We start from the raw sequence: 14,012 nt of genomic DNA, 5'->3' as shown, positions 1-14,012 counted from the left end.
GGAGGGCGAGTCACTCACGGGCATAGGTTTGCCACAGGAGGCACAAGTTTGAAGACTGGGGCGAAGGAGTCCCTCAACAACAGGAACTATTTACACTATGTACACTAATACTAATTACAAAAACTATATACACTAAACGATGACAACTAAGTACAAAGAGTTAGAGTTCAAAAACCACTGGGAAGAAACCTTGCCAAAGCAAGAAGGGTCATTCAAGTAACTGTCATGGGCGGTAAGAAGGAACTGAGAGGGCGCGAGGCTGGCATGCTCCTTATACCGGCACATGAGCACGCAGCTCCAGAGGGCACAAGAGCTGTCCCGACAGATACCACTAAGGGAAAAATTTCTGGCATCAGTGCACATGGCGTGCACACACCTAACATGGAATGGATATGAACAAGCTCTTGAAGAAGACAGAAACATTAACAAATTATTAATGTTGAAATCAAATGTAATCATCCCTTTAACGCAGGGGTGGCCAATCTGTGGCTCCGGAGCCACATGCAGCTCTTCCAAAGTTAATATGCGGCTCCTTGTATAGGCACCGACTCCGGGGCTGGAGCTACAGGTGGCAACTTTCCAATGTGCCAGGGGGTGCTCACTGCTCAACCCCTAGCTCTGCCACAGGCCCTGCTCCACCCCTTCCTACCCCCTTCCCTGAGACTGCCATGCCCTCACTCCTCCCCCTCCCGAGCCTCCTGCATGCCACAAAACAGCTGATTGGAAGGTGCGGGGAGGGAGGGGGAGGCACTGAGAGCGGGGCAGGGGGAAGCTGATATGGGGCAGCTGACGTATTACTGTGGCTCTTTGGCAATGTACACTGGTAAATTCTAGCTCCTTCTCAGACTCAGGTTGGCCACACCTGCTTTAACGTATAATAGTGCTTCAGATTTAGAAGGACATTAATGTATCAATCTGGAATATATCCTAGCTGCAAATGGATATTTTTGATGGAATAACATTAATGACCTTTCTTGTCTTATTTCAAAGTAATTACTTCAGTTTCATAAACTGGATTTCTTTTCTAAACCACATTCACCTGATTTGCTATAAGACCTATTGTGAAGGTACTGTATGCTCATCTGAAGCAGCCAACATGCTGAACGAAAACTTTACTTTTACGTACCTGGGGTTGCAGAAATTCCCAGAATCTCCATGCAGTACTTGGCATATTCATCTGCAGGGTCAGCAGATGATTTGGTATGAATGGACTGGTCAACCTTGCTCAAAACAATCTGACGAAGAGTCAAAAGACCTAGTGGTATGAGGGCATTTGGTTTATAAATGTTACAGTAATACGCTGGGTTTCTATGGTATCAGCCATCAAAGGATCTCATTGTGCATTATATACATTAACGAGTTAAGCACTGTAAAATCCAGTGAGGACAATAAGTATCATTTTCATTTTAAAGATAGAGAATCAGGCACAGAGACTTACCCATGTACACACCGGAAGTCTGTGCCAAAGGAAACTGCCAAGTGACAATAGCTAGGAAGAGGACTTGAGGTGATTGTTGATATTTGACAATAAGCAATTTTAAGTCATTTGGAACTTTCAAGGTAGACACATAGGTGGGCCTCTGTAAACACATGCTCTCATTACTGTTACCTTTGTCCTCTATCCCACTTATTGTTTTTTATACACACTTGTCTGAGAGCAGGTATAATGTCTTTCTATGTGTCTGTTCAAAGCGAGCATAATCCTGGTAGTGGTTTTGGGGGGTGGGGTGTCATCACAGCACATATAATAATAGTCAGGAAGAGACTGTAGCAATCAGGAAAGTATCCAGACTCCCAGTCTGGTGCATTAATTGTTCTCTCTCTTAGTTGAAATGAATAATTAAAAAAAGATTGGAAAGGCTGTTGAAAGGAGTTGCTGTTACAAGCTCCATCTTTTTTAATTGTATTTTTCTCACAGTTTGAACACAATTAAGATATCAGACATTTTTATAGTCAATCTGAGCATTTAAGCATTTCCAAGGTATAATCTAATGGGCCTTTCTTCCATAGAGATGCGCTTATCTCTCAGTAGTAGTCATGGGGGAGGTGGATACACAGTGAAGGAAGAAGAGACCACTATCTAAGGCATGTCTGTTCTGTATTACACAGGATATTGCCCTATGTCTTTCCTACATTTTCATGAATGCTTTTTGTATGTAAAAGAAAAAAAAAAAGATACCTGTATTGGCCATTCTAGAGGCAGCAAGTTTCTCAAGAAGAGCATCTGCAACATGGCTCCCATCTTTATAATGTTTTGACATTTGCTGTAGAGGTTCTTTTTCCCATACCCAGTTCTCAAACATTTGTGAAGGAACTTCTACAAAGTCTGTTTCCACATTAGTTCCACTAAATCTAGCAAAGTCGGTCTAACAAAAACAAAAAACAAGCAAACAAACAAAAACACAACAAAAATTCCTCCGTTATATTAAATTAAAATACAAATGAGATTAAATCAGATATCTAGTAAAATGTCAACCTATATAAGGTGCCAAAACTGTGATGATGTAAAAACAGGGCAGAATTATAAACAGCTATATTACAAGAAAGATCAATGTTAGAATAGCCTCAAACTTTAAAAGAGAGGGAACAAGAAAAATTAAATTATAAGCAATGAGAAAACTAACCAAAACAATATATCATGCAGTGATTCTTAGTCACAGGAACTCAGAAACAGGTCTATTTTTCTTACTCTCTCTTACGTGACATATTATAGCAATATAATTACATTTCAGCATTGCCCCATGACATCAGACAAGAACTGGGGCCGTCAAACGATTTTTAAAAATTGCAATTAATTGCGAGATTAAAAAAATAGTTGGAATTAATTGCATTTTAATTGCACTGTTAAACCATCAAAGAATACCAATGTAAATGTATTATAAGTATTTTGGATGTTTTTCTACATTTTCAAATATATTGATTTCAATAATAACACAGAATACAAAGTGTATAATGCTCACTTTATATTATTTTTCATTACAAATATTTGCACTGTAAAAAAGAAACAAAAGAAACAGCATATTTCAATTCACCTCATACAAGTACTGTAGTGCAATCTCTTCATCATGAAAGTGCATCCTACAGCCTTTTTTTTTTTTTTAAAACATAACTGCACTCAAAACCAAAACAGTGTAGACTTTAGAGCCTACAAGTCGAAGCATGAAGGGGCATATGAATGTTTAGCATATCTGGCACGTAAATACCTTGCAACGCTGGCTACAACAGTGCCATGCAAACACCTGTTCTCACTTTCAGGTGACATTGTAAATAAGAAGCAGGGGACATTATCTTCTATAAATGTAAACAAACTTGTTTGTCTTAGTGACTGCCTGAACAAGAAGTAGGACTGGACAGTGCAAATATTTGTTATAAAAAAAATATTAAGTGAACACTGTACACTTTATATTCTGTGTTGTAATTATAATCAATATATTTGAAAATGTCATAAAACATCCGAAAATAGTTATAATAAATTTAAATTGGTATTTTATTAACAAGTGTGATTAAAACTGCGATTAATTGCGACTATTTTTAATCTAATTTGTTTTGTGTTAATTGCATGCATTAACTGCAATTAATTGACAACCCTAAAAATAACTCTAATTTACTCAATATAATTACTTTGTAACATGATACTAAATTTTGTTCTATCACAAAAGTAACTCAGGGACTAACTTGTATAATTGCTGCATAATGCCGTAGTTCTAATGCATTTAAACCTGTTTCAGGGATTTCATTTGACTCACTTATTCTGTTAAGCACTATCCCTCCAATTTTGTAGGAGTATGCTGGCGCCTGAAATACTGCACAATATTTTTCAACTAAGGGGTGCCACTGGGCTTGAAAGAAGGGAAATCCATTAGCAACATAAATGAAATGTTCCTGAGTCTTCTAAATCACTCTGTGCCATGGAGGCACATCCGTATTTGGGTCCCTCAAATCCTGCTCCCATTTCTGTAGCAGATCCACATGTGTTCCAGTCACCAGGAATCCCTCCGTAGCTGTGAAGGAAGGGGCAGGGTTTGCTCCTTAATTTTTGCACTCTGAAACTGTGTTTCCTAGATATCTTGGGGCAAGAGCGAATAGCTGGATTCTTCCCATTTTTCACAGACAAGCCAGGAGAGAAAAGCTATGTACAAAATTTAGATGTTAGCTCTGAATTCCGAATCCAACTTGTTTAACTCCAAATTTAACCAGTAGATTTATAAGTTCCTTGTTCTGTGAAAGTTCTACCTGGGACTGGAAGCCAGGAAATGAAGTCCCAAGTATGCTGCATACCTCTGACATTTTATTTGTGCTGCTACCTATTGGTTAAAGAGGCCACAGTGCAATCACATGAGTTCTGGACTGGTGGGCTGATGGTACAGAATTTACAGTTTTTAAGAAGAAACACTGAAGGCTATACCTTTCAAACAAAGGGAAACAAATTAATTGGACTAATAATAAATCTATCATCATCATGGCAGAATCCATCTTAAATATGCTTCAACTAAAGATGAAACTAAGCAGCTTATTTATGTCTTTATGACAAGTCTCCAGGCCAATTCCAGCCTTTCTGCTGATGTGGAGGCTCCTGACTGCTGCAGGACTGGTGTGATTCTGCTACATGGTTGAGGGAGGAATAAAGGTAGCATTCAGAAAGCTCAAGTAGGTGATGTATGCACCCTCTGTACCAAGAAGCGCAGCTTTGTGAGGGTACCCTATGTGCATGCCACCATGCAGAATATGACTGGGATCGGAGGCATGTGAGGACAGTGGATTCATCGGCCATTTTCACTATTTGGGACAAGGACTCTGCTTTCTTTTGTGTCTGTACAGTTCCTAACACATTGCAGGTACTATCAAAAGCAACAATTGCAGCATCAGCCCCAAAGCAGCTCTGTTGCCTATGGGAGGGTTCCTTCCTCATGGAGCTGCTCATTGCTCAGCCCCAGTTGCTCAGGCTGTGCAGAGGGGAAAGGATTTGCTGTAACATGAACATTTTCCAGAAGCTGTATTCACTGCGGGGCTTATACACAAAAACTCAAAACAAGTATCAACTGTGAAAAGTTACCATGAAGCTCTCAAATACTTACCTTAAGGAAACCATACACCCATCAAACAGGCTTACCCTCTCCCCCACCACCCCTTTGAGAGACTATGAAGGAAGAATTAGATATTTTAATGAAATAGAAACATTACTTACCTGTGCACATATCTGGTGCATTACGTGTCCAAACTCATGGAAGTAAGTCTTCACCTCATCGTGTCGCAGCAATGATGGGCGATCTGATATTGGTTTTGTGAAGTTGGTCACCAGAGCAGCTACAGACATAATTCTGCTGCCATCAGAGCGTAGGCAGCCAGGCTGGAGACCAAAGCATGCTGCATGCCCATACTTCCCTTCTCTGAGCAAGAAAATATACCAAAAGTCATCCTTACGCAATAGGCCTATCTTCCACAAGTAACATGGTAAAGAGGGCTGTTTCCCTCTATGATTTTATATGAGGAAGAGACCCTCTTTCTTTTATTAGAAAAACCACAATGAGATAGTGTCCTATGACCTTTATAAAGGTCACTGTGCTTAGGATTCTACTGAGAGCACAAAGAAAAAGTACTTCTAAATCCCCTCACTTTAATATTTAGAGCAGCATCTGCAAGCCTCTTTTTTATTTATATAATATATTATTGAAATCAAAAGTGATAACTCTGCTCCTTCTAAAAGTTAATTTTACTTAATCTGAGACAGGACAATTATAGTAGTATGAAAGACAAATCCCATTCTGTGAAGCATTAGCTTTTGTTACCAACATTTGAGCAGATTTAAAGAATAAAGAACCAGGTTTGCTGTTTTAGCACTGTGATTTTAAAACAAAATGAGTCTCTTAATTAAACTGTTAGTTAATACAGTTAGAAAAATTGTCATAATTAAAAAGTGAGTCACTAAACATGAAGTCCAAAATATTAATGTGCCCCCTTCCTTATTGCAGTTTTATGATGCAAAAAGTTAGTGTCATTTCCCCCTTGCTTTTTACATTAATAATACCAGGCCCTCACTTCCCTTTCTTCACTGAAGGACATTGATTAGAGGACCTGCATAATGATGTCATATGAGGTTGTAGCCTGAACTGTAGAATTCCCTGCCCAGCAAAAAGCCAATTTCCAGCACATAGAGAGGGAGAGACCTCAGAGGTGGAAAGGGATCTAAAAATAAGAAAGTCTCCACAGAGGCACTGGAGACTTAATTGGAGGCCTACGCTAAGAGACCACTTTCAGCAAATTGGAGATTAGTTGGTCTGTGCTACTGGAAAGCCATCTATCTGACCGAAGTGCATTAAGTGCACAGGCCTGCACTCTAGGGTACCTACCTGACACGTTCTTGTCAAACCCTGCCTAGAGGAAGTCCAGAATGACAGGAAGAAAGATTTTTAGGCTGAAAGACTATAGGATTTGCACCACTGAGAATGAAGCCCAAGCCCCACATTATGTGAAGGATGCATGAATTCAAGAAAATGATCAAAAACTTGCCTGAGATGCTCAGACACGTTAGAAGGCTCTGCTCAAGGACCAAGCCCGAAGGAACATGAGCCATTTAGGCAAGATGGGGCCTAGATGGGGAATCACCTTCAGTGTGAGACTGACACATCCACTAAAGAAAAGACTATTGGATGAGCATCTCCAACATGGAAGACTCAACAGAAACTGCCAAAAGGTTCTGGAATGAAACTGTGGCAATGGAACCAGGTCCTGGCACAAGACCAATATTATCAGCAAGACTGGACTGGACAGATGTGGCTATCAGGAAGAGTTGAGTTTTGAGATTCTTTCCAAAGAGGGTAAGACTTTTCCCCTGCATCGTGTTGATGGCTGCCCCAAGGATGGGAGAGTCTTGGTGAAGGAGTCAGGGAATTTTTGCCTGCTCAGTCTAAAGCACTTGCAGACTTCTCCTCAAGGAGATATTGGAGCGAGACACAGAGCAACTTCCTACCACCTAGAGCGGAGAAGAGGTCTCTAGACAATATGTTGGGAACGGACACAGGGATAAAGAAATAGAAGCAAGGTTCCTCTTAGGAGGCAAAGAGAAGACACATACAGATCACTGATAGGGGATAGAAGGAATTTGACCTTGCTCCCATCAGTAGCTACTAGGGCTGTCAATTAATCGCAGTTAACTCATGTGATTAACTCAAACAAATTAATCACAGTTTTAATCGCACTGTTAAACAATAGACTACCAACAGAAATTTATTAAATATTTTTGGATGTTTTTCTACATTTTCAAATATATTGATTTCAATTACAACACAGAATACAAAGTGTACACTGCTCACTTTATATTATTTTTTATTACAAATATCTGCACTGTAAAAAACAAAAGAAAAGAAATAGTATTTTTCAATTCACCTCATACAAGTACTGTAGTGCAATCTCTTTATCATGAAAGTGCAACTTACAACTGCAGATTTTTTTGTTACATAACTGCACACAAAAACAAAACAATGCAAAACTTTAGAGACACAAGTCCACTCAGTCCTATTACTCATTCAGCCAATCACTAAGACAAACAAGTTTGTTTACATTTACGGGAGATATGCTGCCCACTTAAGAACACTTTCGCTGCAGATTTGTCAAAATGCAAAGAAGGTACCAATGTAAGATTTCTAAAGATAGCTACAGCACTTGACCCACGGTTTAAGAATCTTAAGTGCCTTCCAAAATCTGAGAGGGATGAGGTGTGGAGCATGCTTTCAGAAGTCTTAAAAGAGCAACACTCCGATGCAGAAACTACAGAACCCAAACCATCAAAAAAGAACCTTCTGCTGGTGGCATCTGACTCAGATGATGAAAATGAACATGCGTCGGTCTGCACTGCTTTGGATCATTATCGAACAGAATTAGTCATCAGCATGGATGCATGCTCAAGGGTGCTTGAAGCATGAAGGGACATATGAATCTTTAGTGCATCTGGCACATAAATATCTTGCGATGCCAGCTATAACAGTGCCATGCGAAAACCTGTTCCCACTTTCAGGTGACATTGTGAACAAGAAGTGGGCATTATTTTCTGCAAACAGGGCCATCCCTGGGTGGGTGCAGGGACCGGGACCAGGACAACCCCCACCCCCCACCCCAAAAAATGCCGGGAACCGGTGGGGAGGAGCGGGGCGGGCTGGGGTTGCTGCTGCCACTTCCTGCCAGTGAGTGCGGGCCTGACCCCCGCTGCCGACGCCAGGCCCTATAGCCCCTGGGCCAACCTGCCTCCCCACCCTCACCCCACCTTCCCTGGGCCAGCCTAGCAGCCCCTGCACAACATGCACACAGAGCCGTCCCTAGGCTGCGGCGTTTCGGGGTGGCCACCACGGGGCTCCCTGAAGCGCAGGACTCCCCGAAGCACGGGGCCCAGGACGGCTGCCCCAATTCGCCATATCCTAGGAATGGCTCTGCCTGGAAAAGTAAACAAACTTGTTTGTCTGAGCGTTTGGCTGAACAAGAAGTAGGACTGAATGGACTTGTAGGCTCTAAAATTTTACATTGTTTCAATTTTGAATGCAGTTATTTTATGTACATAATTTTACATTTGTAAGTCCAACTTTCATGATAAAGAGATTGGACTATAGTACTTATATTAGGTGAATTGAAAAATACCATTTATTTTGTTTTTTACAGTGGAAATATTTGTAATAAAAAATAAATATAAAGTGAGCACAGTACACTTTGTATTCTGTTATAATTGAAATCAATATATTTGAACATGTGGAAAACATCCAAAATATTTAAATAAATGGTATTCTATTATTGTTTAACAGTGCAATGAATCGCGATTAATTTTTTTAATTGCTTGACAGCCGTACTAGCTACCTGTGGAGAGATGGTGCACCTAGGTCCCACAAAAGGGGACTAAAGTTCCACATTGTGGTCAGAGTAAAGTTTTAATTTCCTGAGTAATTCTCTGCTCTTTCCTCTACCCAGAAGACTGAGGCTGAATGAGCTCCAGGAGGGTGTTTCAGCCAAAGGCACCAGCTGTTCTGCTCAGTTCCTTCAACATGAACCAGAAAGCAAGTGGAAGATTACCTGCAGGGAGTTAAAAAGAGGTGGAGCAGGATACAAAAATTCCTTCATCCTGATTAGCATCTCCTGCCTGATGGACAGAAGACAGGAACACATCCATCTCTACCAATGTTGACATGCCATGTGAAAGGCACATTACAAACAAAAGAGAAAAATAAATATCACCTATAGTATTAGCCAGCAATCTCACTTATGTTTGGGTCAGGGATTCTGACCTGAACATAAGTATACCCAACAAAGACAGATGTTAAAAGGAATGGTGTCTGATATTGACGATATATGCAGATAGAATACAAGTAGCCACATAAATGCTTCCCTCCCAGAAACACCCTGGAATTTAGGCAAGAAAAAAGTTTACTTCCAGATTCATATAACTCCACCCCCAGCTAAGATTAACTCCAGCTTAACACTTTTAAAATAAAGCAATACACTATAGAATTACCTGGGATAGAGGTCTAAGTAGAACTGACCTAAAACTTCTCTTGTTGAATCGTCTTTTACTGTATAAAGAGTAACACTCTCATGCCAAACATGAGCATTTTCTACCTGCTCAAATACAAGTCCAAGCAGCTTCTGGTAAATGTTCAATAAGCCTTGTGTAACAGCTTCAACTGGAAAGTATTCCTTCAGCTTCTCTTGATCTATGGAATATTTAAGCTCTTCTGTCTTGTTCATATAATAATGTAAATCCCATGCATTGATTCTTCCATCATAGTCAAAGCCTCTTTCTTCACACTCCTTTTTCTTCAAATCCAGAATAAACTCTCTCTCCTCGTCACCCAGTGGTTTTAGCTTCTTACTTAAATCATCTAAAAATGCAACCAGAGATTTACCTTTGTGTCAACTTGTCTGTTCCATGTTGTACTATGTTACTATTACTAGTACTGGAGAACTAATTTATTTATTTAGATTTATACAAATATTAAAAAAGAGTATTTATCCAATACCAGTCACCACAATTTTCCCTTTCTCAATTAATGACTACTTTAATGCTTGCCTTTCTGTTTTGGTTACAGGGATGTCTGAGATATGAGCATGTGCACTCTTGCACTATCACCACTGGCAAGGGTTAAGTGTCATAGCGTCTTTCATTCTTTTCTAAGGACATCCAAAAGAGAAACAGACTCATAGACTTTAAGGTCAGAAGGGACCATCATAATCATAGGCACCAACTTTCTGCTCCCGCCGGTGGGTGCTCAAACCCCCTCTATCCCTGGCCCCGACTCCACCCCTTCCATGAGGCCCCGCCACCATTCCAACCCCTTTCCCAAAGTCCCCACCCCAACTCCGCCCCCTCCCTGCCCCTATTCTGACTCCTTCCCCAAATCCCTGCCCCGGCCCCGCATCTTCCCAGCCTCCTCCAGTGAGCGCACCACGTTCCCGCTCCCCCCCGCACTTGGAGCGGCCAAACAGCTGTTTGGCAGTGGCTGGGCGGGAAGCGCTGGGAGGTAGGCAGAGGAGCGGGGACGCAGTGCGCTCAGGGGAGGAGGCAGGGCGGGGGGGAGGGAGGGGGAGGGAGCTTGGCTGCTGGTAGGTGCAGAGCACCCACTAATTTTTCCCCGTGGGTACTCGAGCCCCAGAGCACCCACGGAGTCGGCGCCTATGATCATAATAATCTCTAGTCTGACCCCCTGCACACCGCAGGCCACAGAACCTCACCCACCCACTCCTGTAATAGATCCCTAACCTTTGGCTGAGTTATTGAGTTCCAGCTAGTTACCTGGAAAATAATTCCCTGTAGTAACTAGCTAACACTGTACTCATCTACCTTAAATCTCTGATACCACCTCATGTAATTCTGATTTTTCTTCATTATGGTTAGTAGTAGCTACTGTTACAGCACCTATCCTTCAACTGTTTTTTTATCAGCCATTGGAGGTGTGACATTATGATTCACATTGTACTTTTCCCCGAGATCCTTACAGGGTAACCTCTGTTCTACTCCCAGCTCAAGCCAATTAGCTGAAGTTAGGAGAGTTCCACGTTTTTTGCCTACACTGGATCTTCTCAATAGCAGCCCATATTTGCTAGGCCATTAGACATTATGCCCTGTAATTCCACTGATTTTTACATTATTTTTCTATGGAGATAAAGGATCAAAAAGAGTAAAACATTTTATATCAGTGAAACTCCCAGAAAACACAATCTATACTTACTCTGACATTTATACTTGAGTCCTTTTAGAATGTCAAAGTTCTGCAATCAGATTATTTTTAAAATTCTAATATTTCAATACAATAGTGACTGCAAATGTAAATTGTAAGCTTTGGGGGCAAGGACCTCTGTTTCTAATTGTACTTTGAAGTACTGTGTACGTTTATATTGCTAATAAATAGTAACAACATACTACTCTCAACAAGATAGATTAAAAGCGTGTCAAAGGAGTGCACACTTTTTCATCAAACTGTAGGACTTATTGATGATCAACTTCAAATATGAACATTGTTAAAAAAAACACAGCAGATCAGATCCATATACTTATATGTCTTATAATACTATCAAAAGAAATAGAGCAAATATGATTATTAACTGATGAAATTCTTCCCTTCACAGTAAATAATTACAAAACTTTAGATTTAAAGGACACAATCTTAGAAAATTAATATATGGGCTTGTATTGTAAGTCCCAATGACATACAAGGACTAATTTTCAAGTGTCTCACGCAATCTTAAAACAGATAATACAAAAACAAACAAGTAAACAGAAACCAAACAGCATTCGCCGCTGACATGCAGTTATAGAAGCCTATTTAGAATAATACAGAAAAAATATGTTTATTCCAAGTTATAGTTGATACTTTGATATTTTAAATGCACTAAAAAAAATAATAATCAAGCAGTTCCCAAAATGTATGTTGCTATCAAAACCACAGCGAGGTCCACTGTTAAATATGTATATTTTTGTATTACCAAACATGCTGCTAAATTCATGTCATACTATAAGAATTACAGTTGCAAGTCTGAATTTCCTGACTTTTGTACATCAAAATCTCAATGTTACTGTTGCACTAATTTATCTGTAGTTTTTTTAAATATAATCTTCTTGGTTAAAATACATGTGCATAGAAAACCACCCGAATATTGATTAAACCCATTTATACATGCAGTATATCTTGAGCTGCACGCACGACTATCTTAGACCTTGATTCTGCAACCAGTTACACACATACTTAAGCGTACGCACATGAGTTGCCCCATTAAAGTCAATAGGACGACTTGTGTGCATAAGACACATGTGTAACTGTTTGCAGGATGTAGAAAATCATGTATTGTGCAGTTCACAGTTTTCAAACATAATTACTTCAAGAACAAATTTCTTCATGTGTGAAAAGGCCCTTGTCCTCATTGAAGAGTCAAGCCATGACAAATTTCAATTGGCGGAGTTAATAATTTAAAATAAAAATTCTGAACAGATGTGTTTTTAAAATACTTGGATACTAACAAAAGGTTGAAAAGAATTTAAATTAGTAAAATGTAAAAAAAAAGATTAGATGCATAGATAAAGGGCTGTTTTGACAAGGTGGTTTTTAGGGATGGTCATGGCATGGTTATAGTGAAAAAAGCAGACAAATTAAAGATACAGTTTTAAAATGTCATACAACTGGCATTGTTTTGTATACCGTAAGAGCCTTTATTTTCTGCATACTACTCCAAATAACTGCAATTCTGCCTGTACTGTGATAACACAAAAAATATTTAAAACACAGTAGTTGCCAGATTAATTCCAAGGTATTTTGTTTTAGAAGTCTTTATTGCCTTGAGTGAAGGGAGAAAACTCAATCTCTGGAGAAACTGAGTTCAGCACTTTGTATTACTACAATGTTAATGCTGAGCTCCTGCTCTATATTAACTTCCAATGTAGCCCAGGGTTTCAGTTGGCAGACTTCAAGTTGCTCAGTGAAATCAGTTCAGCTGTTACCATCACATCCACGCTCGCACATAGAAAAATCTCAAAATGGCTAAAAGTTATGAATATTTTTGAATTATAATGAAATCCATGACTACTGTGATAGCCATGACAAGCCTTGCTTGTATGAATAAACACACCACTGTCAGTTATCTTAGCCAAGATAAATATTACTAGGACCATGTCAAATGCTAAATAATGGAAGCAAGTACAGCGTGAGAGCTTTTTTTCCTTTCTCTAAAGCACCGATTAAAAGCAATTGCTGTGGACAGGACAGTCAGCTAGATGGATCAGTTGCTTGTTTCAGGACAGCAATTCCTACACAGCTGTTTAATAGAAGTTTTTCACTGCAGTTATTGAAGCAAGAATACACTGACATGGGAAATGAGATCACAAAATAGATTACTAGAAAGGAAAACCCCTTGATGCATTAAGTAATTTTAAATTGTTCCTCTGGAAACTCTTATGGCCTAAGAACTCTCTTATCCTCTCTATTCATACCAGAACTCCCATTACATTTAACATACTTGGAGAACAGACTCTTAAAAATATTAAAAGGGGTGGGGGAGAGAGCTCCTGTTCCAAATGAACCGTCTGTGCTCCAGTTTCATATTTAAGTTTCCCTGGGGTACAGAGACATGTTGCAGATCTAAATATAAAATATAACACACAAATAAAAACAAACCTAAAAAGGTTGTTACATTATCCATGCTCTTTGCAGTGTTCACCTCCAGTACAAAGTTGGCATGTGTATTGTACCCAAGAAGTTCTGCTACTTTTGCCCTTAAGGGAAGCAACTGCCGAAGAATATTAGTATTTTCCTAGGAAAAAGAAGGCAAGGTTATGATGAATTAAAGACAACTAAATTCATATGATCAAAACAATAATTTGAATAAAATTTGAACTAAAATCATAAGGAATAGCAGACATTTTAAATGAAACATATTGAGATTATTACTCAAAAATGTTATAAGTAAAAATGTATTTTTGGTAGGATTCCTGAAATTTTTGATGGCACAGAATCTACAATTTGATGGAAAGTGGTCAGAGTCCTGAT

At 39.5% G+C, this 14,012-nt stretch overlaps 1 protein-coding gene across 6 annotated transcripts in view; it reads right to left on the bottom strand.

Annotated features, from left to right (window-relative positions):
• The window catches only part of NLN (neurolysin), a 57,172-nt gene that overhangs the window by 13,493 nt on the left and 29,667 nt on the right, over nt 1–14,012 (bottom strand). For all 6 annotated transcript variants that reach the window (XM_024107371.3, XM_005300999.3, XM_005301000.3 and 3 more), the window contains exons 7-11: nt 13,641–13,776; nt 9,491–9,857; nt 5,186–5,387; nt 2,180–2,366; nt 1,127–1,255 (exon numbers count right to left, since the gene is read on the bottom strand). In XM_024107371.3, coding sequence (XP_023963139.1) covers nt 1,127–1,255; nt 2,180–2,366; nt 5,186–5,387; nt 9,491–9,857; nt 13,641–13,776 — 1,021 coding nt within the window. The remainder of the gene's footprint in view (nt 1–1,126; nt 1,256–2,179; nt 2,367–5,185; nt 5,388–9,490; nt 9,858–13,640; nt 13,777–14,012) is intronic.

The sequence above is a fragment of the Chrysemys picta genome, chromosome 6 (assembly GCF_011386835.1).
Source record: "Chrysemys picta bellii isolate R12L10 chromosome 6, ASM1138683v2, whole genome shotgun sequence".
Lineage (NCBI taxonomy): Eukaryota > Metazoa > Chordata > Testudines > Emydidae > Chrysemys > Chrysemys picta.
Note: the sequence above shows the minus strand (reverse complement) of the source record. Positions and strands in the feature narration are given on the sequence as shown.